This window comes from Schistosoma haematobium, chromosome 4 (assembly GCF_000699445.3).
Source record: "Schistosoma haematobium chromosome 4, whole genome shotgun sequence".
In the NCBI taxonomy this organism is placed as follows: Eukaryota; Metazoa; Platyhelminthes; class Trematoda; order Strigeidida; family Schistosomatidae; genus Schistosoma; species Schistosoma haematobium.
The window spans coordinates 39,371,870-39,390,785 of NC_067199.1; the positions used below are offsets into that span (position 1 = coordinate 39,371,870).

General features: G+C 37.4%; 1 protein-coding gene across 1 annotated transcript; it reads right to left on the reverse strand.

The window, feature by feature from the left end:
- Positions 1-12,575: 12,575 nt before the first annotated feature.
- Positions 12,576-15,462, reverse strand: MS3_00008037 (uncharacterized protein). Its single transcript, XM_051216373.1, has one exon. The coding sequence runs from the start codon at positions 13,970-13,972 to the stop codon at positions 13,445-13,447; it is 528 nt and encodes a 175-aa protein (XP_051066960.1). The 5' UTR covers positions 13,973-15,462; the 3' UTR covers positions 12,576-13,444.
- Between the last annotated feature and the right edge of the window lie 3,454 nt (positions 15,463-18,916).

Sequence of the window (18,916 nt, forward strand, 5' to 3'; positions counted from 1 at the left end):
AGTCTTTACTTCATACCCATCAATCTTGACTTAGTTCGTATGACAATCTTGATGTTTATTCAGCCTTTGAACAGTCAGAATCTAAATAACAATCAAAGATCTAATTTTAGTTTGTTTATTTAATCCTGTTACTACCACACTGAATAAGTTGTACTGGTCACTGCCGAGCATATCAACGAACTTAGTTGTAGAGACAGTGTATAATATCAGATGACTTCATGGTTCCGAGAATAGACTGATTGAGCAAAAGTAATTTCTTCATTGAAGATCAAACTGTTTCCGTATAGTTTAAGTAATAATCTTCATTGAATCAGAAGTATGAGTTTGTGAATTTTGTTAGAGACCAAGTGTTGTAGAGAATATTCAGAAAGAATGTTGGTCAACGGTTAACGGATATTTACTCATAATCGGATTACTTAGAACAGATGAATTGTACGACTTTTCGTTAGTACCCTATTTATTATAAATAGTATTAGGTGTTCAAATAAAAACTCCTTAAATATTCTGTTTTGTACAGATTTCAAAGGGTTAATCACATTCATCATATGTCACATACGTTAAAAATGCTCCACTTGTATCACGTCAAATCAATGGAACATTATATTTGAACTATCAGTACACGGAAAGAGTAGCACTCACGTATTAAGTATTTACCACCTTACAAGTGAATTTCGCGCTTCATTGTAAAGTGTCAGAGCAACTGCCTAAGTGTGTGTAACATTTTCCTTTTCGTGACTGGAGTACAGCAGCATCTCGCCCGTATCCAATCTTTGCTGTCCAGTTTGGGTCTAATGAGTTTCGCTGATCGCGAGTACAACCCAGTTGTATTTCATCATTTCCGTAGTTATTTGACTGGTCCTCCTGGTCTCCCACATTGTCCGGACATTCCATATACCTATAAAAATTGTTGCTCCAATTGTTAGAAGTGCCATCAGCCTCATGACTTTCAAAGAATTTCAGCTTTTATCATGAAGTGTCATAATTGTTCGTTCGACTGTGAGAGTAGAGTTTAATTTGTTTATTCTGGTTAGCGTTGTTTGGGAAGGTTGCTTTCTGCGGTTTGTTGTTGCCGACCTCATGCTCAACCCCCTACTTTACCCGGGCTTGTGACAGTCGGTATTCCTAGAAGAGCTACAGGCGGAGTTGCGTAAATGAAAACAAAGACGTTTATTCAATGGCAGAGCACATTTTCATCCATTCTTTGGGGAATGGAAATAGGTTCCGATTGGATACCATCAGAAACCCATCTGATTGTAATATAATTTTAAATCACTGAAACCGAAATGAATTTATTGGTGAACATTTCCCTATTTGTTTTTTTCTTTGTAGAAATTTTATAGACTATAGACTGCATTCACTTGCGGTATAGATACTAATACATATTCCTAAATGTATTTACAATGCGACCTTGTCAATTGTTCGCTTATTAGCCCTGACTCTTTTTACATGGATCGTATGTGCGCTGGTTGCTCACCCTATTTATTATACCTCTGTAACTTATTTTTGGTTTGACTATAAATAAAGTCACATTTGATCAAAACGAGTTGGCTCACTCGCCTTCTCCATTCCACTTCGTTTCTCTGATTGTCTCTCAGGACCAATGAGTGTATGAAACATACACACTCAAAATTCATCCTCGTGTTTGACGTATTTCATTCCGTTATCCTGTAACGTGAATTAAGTTGATAAAAATATACGAGGGTTAGTAGCATGTATATATCGAGAATGATGACCACATGATCTAATTGGAGTCAGATGCCGGGCCACTAAATAGTGAGAGGCGAGTGGACCGTGTTCAAAGATAGAGATATCGGTCTATTTGAGTTTCCCTTCGGATAGCCATACAGGTTAGTGCTCAGGTATTCGTTTTCCAAGGACACGCATTGTGTAGTTAATGTAACCTGCTCCATGAGATCAAGTAAGCAGATGAATTCACATTGAGGTGGTCCAAAGTGGCAGTTTATTCTTGGCTCTTCCTAAATGAGTTTCTTGGTGGAGAAAACAATTCGAAGCTCTGTTGAATAAAAGGTCATTATCAGGGGTCTAGATAGTCTACTCTTCAATATCTCAGCTACCATATCTCCTTTGAATTCAATATTCTGGAATAATAAAACTTTCTTCAAAACTGTGGCAGTACTTTCAGCTTGGTGTTTCCGTTCTAGATCGTTATCAATGAACATGGGCGGAAAGCCATTGAAATCGTCGAGAATAAACTTCTCTTTTTGAAGCGTCTTCATTCTTTTTAACAAACCAATAGACTTCTTTCGAATTATTCCCATTGCAACTTACTTCTCTTCAATTACATTTCACTTTCAAATTCATTTTGTCAGCTCATGTAGTCTTTACTTCATACCCATCAATCTTGACTTAGTTCGTATGACAATCTTGATGTTTATTCAGCCTTTGAACAGTCAGAATCTAAATAACAATCAAAGATCTAATTTTAGTTTGTTTATTTAATCCTGTTACTACCACACTGAATAAGTTGTACTGGTCACTGCCGAGCATATCAACGAACTTAGTTGTAGAGACAGTGTATAATATCAGATGACTTCATGGTTCCGAGAATAGACTGATTGAGCAAAAGTAATTTCTTCATTGAAGATCAAACTGTTTCCGTATAGTTTAAGTAATAATCTTCATTGAATCAGAAGTATGAGTTTGTGAATTTTGTTAGAGACCAAGTGTTGTAGAGAATATTCAGAAAGAATGTTGGTCAACGGTTAACGGATATTTACTCATAATCGGATTACTTAGAACAGATGAATTGTACGACTTTTCGTTAGTACCCTATTTATTATAAATAGTATTAGGTGTTCAAATAAAAACTCCTTAAATATTCTGTTTTGTACAGATTTCAAAGGGTTAATCACATTCATCATATGTCACATACGTTAAAAATGCTCCACTTGTATCACGTCAAATCAATGGAACATTATATTTGAACTATCAGTACACGGAAAGAGTAGCACTCACGTATTAAGTATTTACCACCTTACAAGTGAATTTCGCGCTTCATTGTAAAGTGTCAGAGCAACTGCCTAAGTGTGTGTAACATTTTCCTTTTCGTGACTGGAGTACAGCAGCATCTCGCCCGTATCCAATCTTTGCTGTCCAGTTTGGGTCTAATGAGTTTCGCTGATCGCGAGTACAACCCAGTTGTATTTCATCATTTCCGTAGTTATTTGACTGGTCCTCCTGGTCTCCCACATTGTCCGGACATTCCATATACCTATAAAAATTGTTGCTCCAATTGTTAGAAGTGCCATCAGCCTCATGACTTTCAAAGAATTTCAGCTTTTATCATGAAGTGTCATAATTGTTCGTTCGACTGTGAGAGTAGAGTTTAATTTGTTTATTCTGGTTAGCGTTGTTTGGGAAGGTTGCTTTCTGCGGTTTGTTGTTGCCGACCTCATGCTCAACCCCCCTACTTTACCCGGGCTTGTGACAGTCGGTATTCCTAGAAGAGCTACAGGCGGAGTTGCGTAAATGAAAACAAAGACGTTTATTCAATGGCAGAGCACATTTTCATCCATTCTTTGGGGAATGGAAATAGGTTCCGATTGGATACCATCAGAAACCCATCTGATTGTAATATAATTTTAAATCACTGAAACCGAAATGAATTTATTGGTGAACATTTCCCTATTTGTTTTTTTCTTTGTAGAAATTTTATAGACTATAGACTGCATTCACTTGCGGTATAGATACTAATACATATTCCTAAATGTATTTACAATGCGACCTTGTCAATTGTTCGCTTATTAGCCCTGACTCTTTTTACATGGATCGTATGTGCGCTGGTTGCTCACCCTATTTATTATACCTCTGTAACTTATTTTTGGTTTGACTATAAATAAAGTCACATTTGATCAAAACGAGTTGGCTCACTCGCCTTCTCCATTCCACTTCGTTTCTCTGATTGTCTCTCAGGACCAATGAGTGTATGAAACATACACACTCAAAATTCATCCTCGTGTTTGACATATTTCATTCCGTTATTCTCTAACGTGGAACAATACACTATGTTTGAACTATCAGTACACGGAAAGAGTAACATTCACGTATTAAGTATTTACCATCAGTTAAATCCCTTAACCATTACATTTTCATATTTTTAATGCTGATCCTATCTTATGATCTCGTTTACACTTTACTACTGTGTTATAATGTTCAGTAAATCATTATCATCATATAAACAGATGCATCATTGATTGCATTTGTGGGAAATTCAGTATATTATTTGTCATTGTACAGCTTTAGGAATGAATTCGATAAAAAGAGAGCTCTTCACTGAACTACCCTGTCTTGTTCTGACATTAGTTTGATTGAGAAATAGAACTCACGAAGTGTCCGTCAATTGATTAATGTGAATGTGAATTTGTTGACTTAAATAATAGAATAGGAAATCAGTTTAATAAATTCCATTACTTTTCTAGGAATATCCAATTAGAAAATGTTATTCGTTTTTCAGAGATTTCGTTGTACCATAATCTGGATACTGATGTGCTTATGAGTTTCACTTGGACCAAAAATATACTTGAGGTCAGACGAATTCAGACAGTTTTCATTGGTTTCTCACAACAAATACATGTACTGTTCTGGGTTTGATAATTGATGAATGGTCGAAAATGTAAAGCCATCGGATTGGAAATAAATTCAGTTGTTTAGTACTCTTTCTGGAAATCGGAGATGTAGTGTCCCATCGTTTCTGGTATCAGAAGCGTATACCGAATAGGAGATCTTAATTACAGCTAAATAACCGTCTAGTACTCCTTGTTTTGACTAATTGTTGATGATAATCACTCTCACATGTGTAGTTTGTTTCGATGAACAAATTATGACTAAAGTAATGACTATAGGGCCAAACGGAGTATACCTGAATCGTATACCCAACCAGTTGTTCGAGGACATTGACCAAACGAAGATTAATTACATTGACGAATGTATTTAGAGTGGGTTTTAAAATAACTAATCAGAAATGGATAGTGGAAAATGTGTGGCAAAATAGTAGCTACTTATCAGTAGTATGGAATACAAAGTTTTATAAATCCATTTTCTAAAGTTTCATGAATGTTAAGACATCAACTTAATATAAGAATGAGATTAATTTAGCGGTGAGACTATAATTTATGGAACGACGCTTAAGTGACCATGAAAATGTTTACCTACTGACTAGGATTAAATGAGGGTTATAAAGCAGTGTGAAGAATTGTAATATGATTCATGGTTGATGGTTAGTGTTAGGAATTAGATTTAGGGTTTTCATCACGAACTGACATCAACTAAAATGCCAAAAAGCTATGTAGCCAAATGGGTGAACGAATTTCGTGCCAGAATTCAAGACCTGTTATCTTATATCCGATTGGTTCGTCCATAAATTATAGTCTCGTCGAAAATACAAACAAATGCTGGAGAACATCTAAATTACTTTTATTCAATCAGGAACTTGAGGAAACTCACGAATAATTTAGAGGTCATCTCATTCATACTCAACCTTAATCTGACTGGTCAACTACCTGAAATCTTATTAATAATAGTACCTTTTCAGAAAGCTAACAAAATTCAAGTTACTGATAACAATATAAAAATCCCTTGATTTTTTGTAAACAGACCAATTTTTCTTACTGATTTCACCCATGTTCAAGTGTTGGAGATTGTGGTAGTCTATAGATCTCAAATGAAGTAAGTATCTCAGGAATCTAGTGTACTGAACATGATATTCATTAAAACACAATTTCTATCAGTATGATCTAGTTTATCATATGTTTCCCGCATGTTTTCAGTCATCATAACACGTCTATTTTTATAAACATATTATTACTTTCAGATCTTTGACTGAGAGTAATTGATAAGGTAACTGGTAGTTATTTGATAATAGTTCTTTGTTACATCCTATTCAACTTCTACTTTCTGATCATCATTGCTCATCTGTACAGATAGTAACCTGCCCACATGTCTAAATTAAACCATTTGAAAATGATTCAATGTCATTGTAAAAAGATAAACTACTTAACATTGTCTTATTTGATAATGAACATGTGTAGATTGTTCAGTTTGAAATTTATTTATCATCTTAAAAACACAATTAATATGTACGAAAAATATTCTTTACAATGAATTTCTCATCAGGTACTCTACAATTATCTCATATTCAAATGAATCATCCATAAAATCTGGTCAAGTTTAAGGCAGACTACATCACTTATAATTGTAATGTAGCGGTAAATAAATCCCCAAAATAAATAGCTCTAAGTTTTCGACATTGGATGCTGATCATATGTTTTAGTGGACTCATCTAGCTGAAGGCGCTCGGTCATGCATCCGCACCAGATCATGTGTGGTAACGCTGTGCTCAACACCTACCGCAATCGCTAGCCAGATTAGATCAGAGAATTCCGATATATTGGTCATCGCCAAATATACTCTTCCGATCTCCTCGACTCTGTCTTTTGATTTCTCTGGGTGGGAACGAATTATATTAGAAGGTGTTACTGGTAGAAGAGTTGTCAAACACTGAATACCTGTGTCATCATCAGTAACATATGAATCAACGATTGTTGTTTGTCATATCAAATCAAATTTACATTTATGGTTGACATATTCATCTGACCTTTTAATAGTATTTGCATGGGGTCTTATTTTAAGAAATTTAAAGTAATTAATCCCATTTGATAAATTTCGATAGTGTCATATAGAAGATGAAGATGATCAGAATTATGTGATGATATATCATAGCCCAATACATTTTGAACAATCTGATCACATACAATATACTGGTTAAGAACATTAATATATAAAACAATGAAAGGTCAAGTAGACTAGAAATGGAGGATAAGAGGAAACAATGATAATAATAGGAATAATAATAATAATGTGCAAACAATTTGAAACCTCATCACTCTGGATAATAAGCTAATATTACCACAGGAGAAGAACGATTAGCTTCCCTTTCCAGATATGCTTCTGAGTAGACGAGTAGATGGCTCAATCAAACGATCCAGTTTTACAAAACTAACATGGACAGGTCAATACCTTAGTTATTATAGTTAAGGTCTTATCACCTGTTTCAATTGTGTTTGGCAATAGAGGATGATAGATGTTTATCCCTTAATCTTATCAGGTCATTTGATTGTATTTGTTTCTGCAGCCATCTAGGTACATGTTCACACACCCTAATTTTGAGATCACGATTACTCCTCCCTTTGTATGTGTGACCACACACATTTAAACTGGTAAATATAGGCCATAAGATCAATTTTAACTCGGCTTTTGTAGTGTTGTACAAAAGTGCAAAAGGGAATATACTAAGGTTTACTGAAGCCTTAGATATACAAAAATTCAAACCCCATTTGTGTATTCAAAAACAGTTTGTTCTCAACTTAAACCTACCCTGGTAATATTAACTTATTATCCAGAGTGACAAGGTTTCAACTTGTTTGCACATTATTTTTATTACTCTTATTATTATTATCCTTGTCTCCTCTTATTCTCCATTTCTAGTCTAGTTGACCTAAAATTGTTTTATATATTAATGTTGCTCAGCACACCTTCATTGAAGTTCCTCTTCATTAATTACACAGATTTCCAGGAGTAATAGCATCGATGTCTGTGAGAATTTCGAATTGGTCATTCCCTACTTTCTTCCAGTGTGATTCCTATTATACCTTTTTCCAATTATTATTCTTATTGATGTGATCGAACATTAGAAACTTGGCTTTATAAGCTGCACTGGATTAAATTTTCAATATTACCCTGATTGAATGAACATGTATAAATCACTACCGTTAAAGTTTGATTACTTTTTTAATGATGAGTGAATAGAAACGAGAAAGATTAGAAAAGAACACCTTTGAAAAGTGGTTGTCTTATTATTTTTATTGATTTAATAGGAATAGATAAATAATAAACAAACTTAAGATGATTTTATTACATCGTAGATATGACTACATATGAAGATGTGCGAAATGATGATCGAAACATAGTCATCAATACATAATGACCTCCTAGAATAAAAAAATCTATGCATAAAAGCTAGATTTAGTTTTATTAAAGAATGGTCGGAATTGGACAATTAACACCGAGTACCGAGTACGAGCACTTACCTGTGAAAATGTTCGTTTAACAGTAAACAATTTCAGAAATAAACTTAAGCGAATTCAGGACGGTGAAAACAACAGATCTATCGGTCAAGAGTATTTTAAAATAGGAACCCTAAGATTGAAACAAGTATCTTCTGTTAAACACCAGGCTAAAAATATAATCCAACACCAATAAGATATATTTGTGACAGTTGGTGGTTCACTTCATGTGAACAAAGTATTTTTTTAAGGACAAAGCACAGTAGAAACACTTTGATTTAGACATGAAATAGGGAGGACGAAAATTCATTAATGCATAGCGCTGTTGACTTTTACGAACAAGTGAATATGGTCAAAATTAATAAAAACAAGCGTATATTTGTAATATCCTAATGAGAAAATCAGATTTTTTGACGTTTTACGACCCAGTGTAAGCCACTTCTTCAGAGAACAAATGATCAATATATTCCATCCATTTTTTTCATTGTCCACAAATGATAAATGCATGCCTAGTTATCAAGTTCAAACAAATTGCCTTTTTTTCATTTTTTCTTTCTATTTCATTATTACAACAAATTTAAAAAGTAAAAGAAATGTACATTTTGCTTATCTAGACAATACAAAAAGAATATTATAATCAACATCACTTTTGAAAGTAGTGTTTGTCTTTATGTGTGAGGATAAATATGGTGTAGTAACTAAATAAAAGATGATAATCTAGTTCCAAGTCTGTGGGAAAGATGAATCTAATCCGTAAAAGTATTATAATGACAATTTCTTTTGACACACTAATAATCACATCTAATTTACTACAAAAGCTTTAGGATTAAAGATATAAAAGGCAAGTACTCAATCTATTGACATCAGTGTTTAATTGATAGTAAAGTTTGATTTATTTGGAAATTGTTCTGGCAACAATTTTTAAAAATTAAGATGTGAAAAAGTGGTTATTTTATTTTCAGATTTTTTGTCAGTCTCCATGTTTAAACCCTTTTCGGAGAGTTAACTTAAAACTTCAGGGCTATACAATGAGAATGGTGTCTTCCAAGTAGTTGGTGATAAGTAAAGAGCAACATCTGTTTATTCCGGATCACACTACACAAAACCAAATCGACCATATCTGCATCAACAAAAAGTTCAGGAGGACGATGGAAGACGTGAGAACCAAGAGAGGAGCTGATATAGCATCAGATCATCACTTGCTGGTCGCCAAGATGAAATTGAAACTCAAGAAGCACTGCACAACGAGGCGGACAACATCACAAAAGTTCAATACGGCCTTTCTTCAGGATACTGACAAACTCAACAAACTCTAGATAGTCCTCAGCAATAAGTCACAAGCCTTTCATGATCTACTCAATGGAGAAGGAACTACTATGGAGAGCAACTGGAAGGGGATCAAAGAAGCAATCACTTCAACATGTCATGAGGTCCTGGGCCACAAGAAGCACCATCACAAGGAATGGATCACTGTTGATACACTGGATAAGATTCAAGAAAGGAGGAACAAGAAAGCAGCAATCAATACCAGCCGAACAAGAGCAGAAAAAGTCAAGGCACAAGCTGAATACACGGAAATAAACAAACAAGTGAAGAGGAGCATCAGAACCGACAAACGTAAATATGTGGAAGATTTAGCAACGACGGCGGAAAAGGCTGCAAGAGAAGGAAACATGAGACAACTGTATGACACGACAAAGAAACTCTCTGGAAATCACCGTAAACCGGAGCGACCAGTAAAAAGCAAGGACGGCAAGGTAATCACCAATATTGAAGAACAACGAAACAGGTGGTTAGAACACTTCAAAGAACTCTTGAATCGACCGGCTCCACTGAACCCACCCAACATCGAAGAAGCAACCACGGACCTCCCAATCAATGTTGGCCCACCAACAATTGAGGAAATCAACATGGCCATCAGACAAATCAAGAGTGGCAAAGCAGCAGGACCGGACAACATCCCAGCAGAGGTACTGAAAGCAGACGTAACGGCAACTGCAAGGATACTCCACATTCTCTTCAATAAGATTTGGGATGAGGAACAAGTACCAACAGACTGGAAATAAGGACTTCTGATCAAAATAACGAAGAAAGGTGATCTCAGCAACTGTGATAACTACAGGGGCATCACTCTTCCCTCAATACCGGGAAAAGTCTTCAACAGGGTATTGTTAAACAGGATGAAGGACTCCGTAGACGCCCGACTTCGAGACCAACAGGCAGGATTCCGTAAGGATAGATCGTGTACAGGCCAAATCGCAACTCTACGGATCATTGTGGAACAATCAATTGAATGGAATTCATCACTCTACATCAACTTCATTGACTACGAAAAGGCATTTGATAGTGTGAACAGAACAACACTATGGTAGCTTCTTCGATACTACGGCGTGCCTCAGAAGATAGTCAATATCATACAGAACTCATATGATGGATTACACTGCAAAATCGTGCATGGAGGACAGTTGACAAAGTCGTTCGAAGTGAAGACCGGTGTTAGGCAAGGTTGCTTACTCTCACCCTTTCTCTTTCTCCTGGTGATCGACTGGATCATAAAGACGTCAACGTCTGAAGGGAAGCGCGGGATACAATGGACATCTAAGATGCAGTTGGATGATCTAGACTTCTCAGATGATCTGGCCCTTCTATCCCAAACGCAACAACAGATGCAGGAGAAGACGAACAGTGTGGCAGCAGCCTCAGCAGCAGTAAGTCTCAATATACACAAAGCGAAAAGCAAGATTCTCCGATACAACACAGCATGCAACAATCCAATCAAAATTGACGGAGAAGATTTGGAAGATGTAAAATCCTTTACATATATGGGTAGCATCATTGATGAATACGGTGGGTCTGATGCAGATGTGAAAGCGCGGATAGGCAAAGCAAGAACAGCACATCTTAAACTAAAGAATATCTGGAACTCAAAGCAACTGTCAACCAACACCAAGGTCAGGATTTTCAATACAAATGTCAAGACAGTTCTGCTGTATGGGGTGGAAACTCGGAGGACTGTGAAAACCATCACCCAGAAGATACAGGTGCTTATTAACAGTTGTCTACGCAAAGTATTTCGAATCCGTTGGTCAGACACGACCAGCAACCACCTATTGTGGGAGAGAACAAATCAGATCCCAATGGAGGAAGAAGTCAGGAAGAAGTGATGGAAGTGGACAGGACACACATTGCGGAAAGCATCCAACTGCATCATAAGACAAGTCCTCACATGGAATCCTCAAGGCCAAAGAAGAAGAGAAAAACTAAAGAACACATTACACCGGGAAATGGAGATAGACATGAGAAAAATGAAGAAGAATTGGATGGAACTAGAAAAGAAGGCCCAGGACAGAGTGGGTTGTAGAATGCTGGTTGGCGGCCTATGCTCCACTGGGAGTAACAGGCATAAGTAAGTAATAGCGGAAGATGTTATTGGCCTTCTGGACTCAGTTGGATGGGCTAGGCGAGCAACGAGCCAATAGGACGCTAGGCTGATCAGACCGGTCGAACGTCATTGGTTTAGTACAGTATAAGAGTGAATAAGTCGTACTTTGATTGGCGAACACATTGCGTGATATGCTAATTCAATAGTTTATTTCATGTTTTCATAATCACCAAGTTATTTGATGGATAACTCGTTTGTATCAATTTATTTTCATGAGTTAGTGGTGAGATTTTGTGGCTAAGATATGAGATCTTAAGGTGTTATTGCGTTTTATTAGTATTCTGTACATTGATATTATGGTGGATATTATGTTAATCTCAATAGTTGAAATCATGAGACAATTGAAGCATGATCGCCATCGGATCGTGGATAATACACTGATGTCCGAAGCCATAATTGCGCTCCGCAGGATTCGAACCCGGAACCCATTAGTCTCGTGCACAAGCGCTTAAGCTCTAGACCAATGAGCCAATATCCGACGGTGTTAATGTCTAACTTCAAGTAATCAAAGAAATTCAGCGACACATCCACTACTGTCTTCAGTGAGTTACTATGCCATAACAGACCCAGTTGAAATCCATTGGTCACTGTTTCTCACTAGAACTCCATGAAATACCTCTTGAAGTCAGTCACTAGTGAGCATATATTGATTAATATCAGAAGGGATTTTTGTGGATATTATAGTAATTTAATACTTGAGTTCATGAGTCCAGTGTTTTCAGGTTTGTCATGGTGGTCTAGTTTCAATTGATTCATGATCTTTGATGATTATTATTAATTTGAATTATGTAGCATTATGTTGTCTTTTGATCTATGAAATTAATTTTGTTAATTCTATCAATATTTTAAGTACTTTACAAAACTATACATGATTATGATGAACTCATAAGCTTAACACTTCCATTGATATTCTTTTCCTTATAAAGTTTGAATCAACTTTCACTGAACTTAATATTCAATTCCATAATAATAATAATAATAATAATAATAATAATAATAATAATAATAATAATAATAATAATAATAATAATAATAATAATAATAATAATAATGGCTCTACTCAATATTATATTTTGGTACAAAGTATTTCAACAACAAAAAAAAAAGAAAGGGAAAAGGTTTAAAAAAATCTGAAAAAACTGTAAAACTTTTCAAATTAAAGTCATGTTAAGAATGCAGGTTATTGACTAGGTTAACTCTAACAACCTGTTCGTCACAGAGTATATTTGCTAGGTAAGGTATTATAGAACTTTTATACTTTTGCTTGAGTGCATGGATTTTAATGTAATTACGTCTCGTTCTACCAGAAGATATACAAGGAGAAAGACAAGAGTGAAGTGGAAGGTTAGTATCTGATAAAATAACACCTGCCAGGAGTTTGCATGACTTTAGATGTCTATCCACAACCATATTAATTATGACCTCGAAAGATTCACCACACATCTTGCTAACTGCCTTCAGCACTCTTCGCAATACAGCAAAGTCTTTTCTCAAAAGCCCGGGAAAGAATAATGGAGAACAGTAAAGAATAATAGGTAATATGTAAGAATTGACAAATTGTAAGAGTAAATGACGAGTAATCCCAAGAGCATGCAATCTCTTTATGTAGTGAGTCAGACGGAAAACCTTCTTCGATAACAATAAAACGTGAGAAGACCAAGAGAAATCAGAGGGAAAGGTAACACCAAGATAATTGGCCTTCGACATTGTGTTTGTCAAAGAGTCTCCGATGGCACAAGCATTATGGGATCTCAAAATGCTGTTTAGATGCCGTTCATGTCTCATGCTAAAGTTAACAGCTTGACATTTAGACGGATTAAGTATGAGACCATTACCAACAGACCAACAATCAATACGAGACAAAGACTCATTCATTTCTATGGGATGTAAAGAGGAAGAGATAGACATACATACAGTGAGATCATCCGCATATTTTACAAGTGTTTTCTGTGGAAGATGACAGATCATGCAGAAAAAAAGAGAAAAGAAAGGGTGAAAGAACAGCTCCTTGTGGTACACCTTCATGAGACAGTAGAGACTCTGAACACATTCCTCTAAATACAGTGTACTGTTCTCTTCCAGAGAGGTAGGAACATAGCCAGTTGGTTATCCAGCTGTCAGTGTTGATGCTGATTAACTTGTTAATTAAACGTTGTCTTGGTATAAAATCAAAAGCTGAAGTATAGTCCAGAAAAGCACATCGAACATACTTCTTATCCTTTTCTAAGTTGAACACTATATTGTGATGCAGAATAGCAACATCATCTAAGGTGATTCTTTTGCATCTGTAAACAAACTGATATGGATCAATATGCTCTTTTATCGCAGGCTGAATTGTAAGTATTAATAATTTTTCCATTGTTTTGAGGAAGGGTGAAGTTATTGCAATAGGTCTAAATTTCACATTCTTATCGCCAGATACTTTCTTGGGTACAGGGATTATCTTCATCTTTCTTCACATTTTTGCTGTGAGATTAGATGAGAAGGATCTGTTAAACATAGTCGTGAAGGGATAACATAGGACGTCAGCACATTTTTTAAAAAGGTTTGGGATACCATCAGGTCCTAAACATTGGGATGAATTAAGCGATTGGAGATATCTTCGGACATCAGTTTCAGTGAAATTAGAAACCCAGCTATTCTTTAAACCTGTGGATGAAGGGGGCATCACATCAGATGACTGACGTAAAAAAAAGACTTATTTAAGTCACAAACATTCAGCTGGTTATTGCTCCTAATCTGTCTGTCACTTGTAAGTTCTTTAAAGAGTTTTCACATACTTGGAGAGCTTTTGCAAGACAAGAGTTTTTGAATAAACATACAGTTGAGACGTCTAATCTCTAGGTTTATCAGACCATTTAGCTTACGAACTTCATTAGAGTTTTTCCCCTTGTACATTTTTTCTTTCATCCTCCGTAGTCGTTTTAGTTGTCAAGATGTAAGTCGATCAAAACTTACAAAAATGGTTTCAGTGGGGCGAAAAGTATCAAAACAGAATTTAAGGTAACAAGTGACAACATCGGTAGTGATTTTCAGTGAGTCATCTGTAAATAATTCCCAGTTAGTCGTATGAAACATATTTTTCCGATTCCGGATATTTTCTTCTGGTTAATTCCTATATTCGACTTTCCTGGTTTGATGCAAGAGTGTACTCTTTCCATGCTTTCCATATACTTTAGGTAGAACACGAATTTTACAGTGATCCGAGCTAGACAATTGAGCACATATATACCCACATCATTAATGAAAACAAAGTCTAAATGAGCATCCAAACGAGTAGGAAAATCTACTACATTCTGGTGACCTAGTGACGTAAGGAAGCTACATTCATATGAATTGAAATCACCACATACAACTGAAAGTGAATCACTGAAAGCAGTAACAGCGAACTCAGTGAATTGATCGGCGAAAACAGATAGCGCAGATGATGTGCAGTCTGGAGTCACGTAGACATTGGTAACATAAACATGTTTGTATTCATTCAGATGTTTTGGACGACATCTTAGAGTTAGACAGTCGATAAAGTCATTTTGAAACTTGAAACACGCAAACGAAGATCGACACCAGTTCACGTTTACAAACGTAGCTACACCGCCGCCACACCATTTTTATTGCTTGATTGATCCTGACGATAAATTTTGAAATCACGTAGTGAAACTAGGCAGTCGTCCTGTAGATCATTTAACCAGGATTCTTGAATTGTGGTGACACCACAATTACGATACATATTTTCACTTAGTAGGAATCGCAGATCGTCCACTTGTTGATTAGTGATCGGCAGTTAGAATTTAGAAGCTCGGGAATCGACATATGATTAAAGTTTATTCTCTTTAATGCATATTGCCAACCACCGCGGTTTCTTTTATAGTACTTTTTTGTAACTTGTGCAGCGAAAGGTTGTAGGCTTTTCATAAACCCGCCTGCATAGGTTATGCGATTAATGAACATAACGAGACGTTAGGACAAAACGAAGAAGCATATAACCTGTTGAAATAATTAGATGGCAGGAACAGGTAGCCCAGATATTCAAGCGGGCTGCCAACATGGTATTTACTCTCATCACAGAATATGAGAGAAGATTAAATGGTGAATTCAAGACAACGTTTGGGAATATATACCTGTCTTCCTGCACGAGTTTTCTTCAAAGTAGGTGAAGTGGTGGAATTAGGAACTAAATTTTGTGGGAGCTATAACTTTAGTATCTTCCATTGTAAGAGGTGTTGATGTCGCAGCAGTAGGTGAAGAATTAGCTGGAAACACAGAAGCTGTGTTGTGCAATGGTTGTTGTTGTAGCGGTAAATAAATCCCCAAAATAAATAGCTCTGTAAGTTTTCGACATTGGATGCTGACCATATGTTTTAGTGGACTCATCTAGCTGAAGGCGCTCGGTCATGCATCCGCACCAGATCACGTGTGGTAACGCTGTGCTCAACACCTACCGCAATCGCTAGCCAGATTAGATCAGAGAATTCCGATATATTGGTCATCGCCAAATATACTCTTCCGATCTCCTCGACTCTGTCTTTTGATTTCTCTGGGTGGGAACGAAATATATTAGAAGGTGTTACTGGTAGAAGCGTTGTCAAACACTGAATACCTGTGACATCACCATTGGTGAGACCGACGTGATCTAGTACACCTAATTGCAACTGTGAGTCTGTTCCTTTTTGGGATTTTTATATATCATTGCCTTATTTTTTAAACATTGTGATTTTTTTCGTGTTTTTTCTTGGATATATATATATTTTCCCCTCGTTCATTATCGTACTTCATATTTCATCATGACTGAACAGACACCCAAAGTACTCAATCCTAAAACTTTGTCCCCACCTTCGTTTTAACTGATGCCTTTCTGGCCCGACAACATCGAAGCCTGGTTTTGCTACGCAGAAGCCGACTTCCAGGAGCACGGCGTGATCGATACACGTGCATAATTCCTCGCAGTAGCCAAGGCACTACCGCGCGAATTCAGCAGGTACGTAACACCTAGTATGTTTACTAGTGATGTTTCCGAACCTTACGAAATCTTGAAACGTTCGATTCTTAAACGAGGAGACCTAACCGGTCGACAAAGGTTAGATCAACTCTTCAATAACATCGACCTGCAACACGGTTCTGCGACGGACATGTTGCAACGGATGAGAGAGGTAATAGGTCCAAGAACTTTCGACGAAGGTCTATTCAAACAACTTTTCTTGTCTAGACTTCCTCAACAGGTGCAAACTGTGCTTGTCTCGTTTCAGAACAACGCATTAGACGAGCTAGCTGCATCTGCCGACCACATTTTAGAAATTACGAAATCTTCTACTACAGAGGTTTTTCAGTCAAAAAAAGTCTCAAGCGACTCAAAATGACATAACCGAGTTATGTCATAAACTCACGCGTTATCTCAATCTTCGTACCGACCGTAAGAGATCGCGCACCCCCCGTAGAGGCATTTCACGTAGGCGATCTGTCTCTAGACCACGTAAGACGGATAACCCCGACTGTTGCTGGTATCATAACCAGTATTGAAAGTCTTCCAGAAATTGCAGAAAACCCTGCAATTTTCCCAACACGAAACCGAGTGACTCGAAAAACAAGTCGGGAAACTTCCAAGCCGGCACGCGTTAACGGCAACCGTAGCCGGCGAACATAGCCGTCTGTTATACGTCACAGATGTGACAACGAGAGTTCGCTACCTCGTCGACACTGGCGCAGAACTTAGCGTCCTCCCAGCGAATTCCAACGACCGACTTCACGAATTGACTCTAAACTTACAGGCGGCAAACGGAAAACCGATCGCTACGTATGGCAAAAGGTACGTTTACCTTAACGTGGGTTTACGCAAACCCATTCACTGGATCTTCGTTGTTGCTGATGTTTCTATGCCAATCATTGGTATGGATCTTCTACAACACCATAATCTGATCATCGACACGCGCAAACGGAGGCTAGTAGACGGAAACACTAATTTGTCCGTTTGCGTAACTTCTTTTACTGGTTGTAGAGTATCCCCAGTCACAGTTAAACATATGATAGACCCACTCTATCAACCACTACTCGATAAGTACCCTGGGATACAACAAACTCAACCGAAACTACCGTGTGTAACCAGCAATGTTACACATCACATCACGACTACAGGACCACCTGTATTTTCTAAAGCACGACGACTAGCTCCCGAAAAGCTAAGGTTAGCGAAAAACGAGTTCGATCACATGATGGACTTAGGAATCATACGACCGTCAAGTAGCCCATATGCATCTCCGTTGCACATGGTCCCTAAAAAGGACAGCAACGATTGGCGTCCAACTGGTGACTATCGGCGATTGAATGCGAAAACCATTCCCGATCATTACCCGTTGCCTCACATTCACGATTTGACAGCTACCTTGAAAGGTACAACTGTCTTTTCGAAAATCGACTTGGTTAAAGCGTATAACCAAATCCCTATGGCTACTGACGACATACCGAAAACAGTTATCATAACTCCCTTCGGACTCTATGAATTTTTGCGAATGCCTTTCGGTCTAAGAAATGCTGCTCAAACATTCCAAAGATTCATAGACGACGTTATTCGAGGTCTCAACTTCGTACACGCGTATGTTGATGACTGTCTAATCGCAAGTCCGGACAGAGAAACACATCTCAAGCATCTGGATCTTGTTTTCGAACGATTACAAAAACATGGCATTACTGTAAACGTTCAGAAATGCCAATTCGGAACCGACTCGTTAGACTTTCTGGGACACACTATAGATGCTCAAGGTATCCGACCCCTTAGGACCAAAGTGGCGGCCATTCTGGATTACCCAGAACCGACCACCGTCAAGCAATTACGCACGTTTAACGGCCTGGTAAGTTTCTATAGACGTTTCATACCGAAATGCGCATTACTTATGAAACCTCTGACCGACCAACTTCGTGGAAATGCGAAATCCATTAATTTAGACGACACCGCACGAAAAGCATTCTCCACAGTTAAGGAACTGATCGCTAAAGCAACAATGCTTGCACACCAGGACACCCGAGCACCCATTAGCATCGCAGTAGACGCATCCGACTCAGCAATCGGAGGAGTCTTACAACAATGGGTTAACAACTCCAAGCAACCCTTAGCATTTTTCTCTAGAAGGTTGCTAGACACCGAATCGAGGTACAGCACATTCGGTAGGGAACTCCTAGCTACTTATTGTGCTGTACGACATTTCCAACACTATATCGAAGGTCGTGAATTCACTCTTTTCACTGACCATAAACCACTCACCTCTCTAAGCTCTCCTTCAGACAAGTACTCTCCACGTGAGTCTAGACAACTGGACTACATTTCGCAGTTTACTTCAGATATTCAACATATTTCTGGAGCAAACAATGTAGTTGCAGACGCCTTATTTCGCATAACTTCCTTGAA

What these genes read in the sequence shown, in the direction of transcription:
- MS3_00008037 (XM_051216373.1), bottom strand. Translation starts at nt 13,972, where the DNA reads ATGAAGATAATCCCTGTACCCAAGAAAGTATCTGGCGATAAGAATGTG.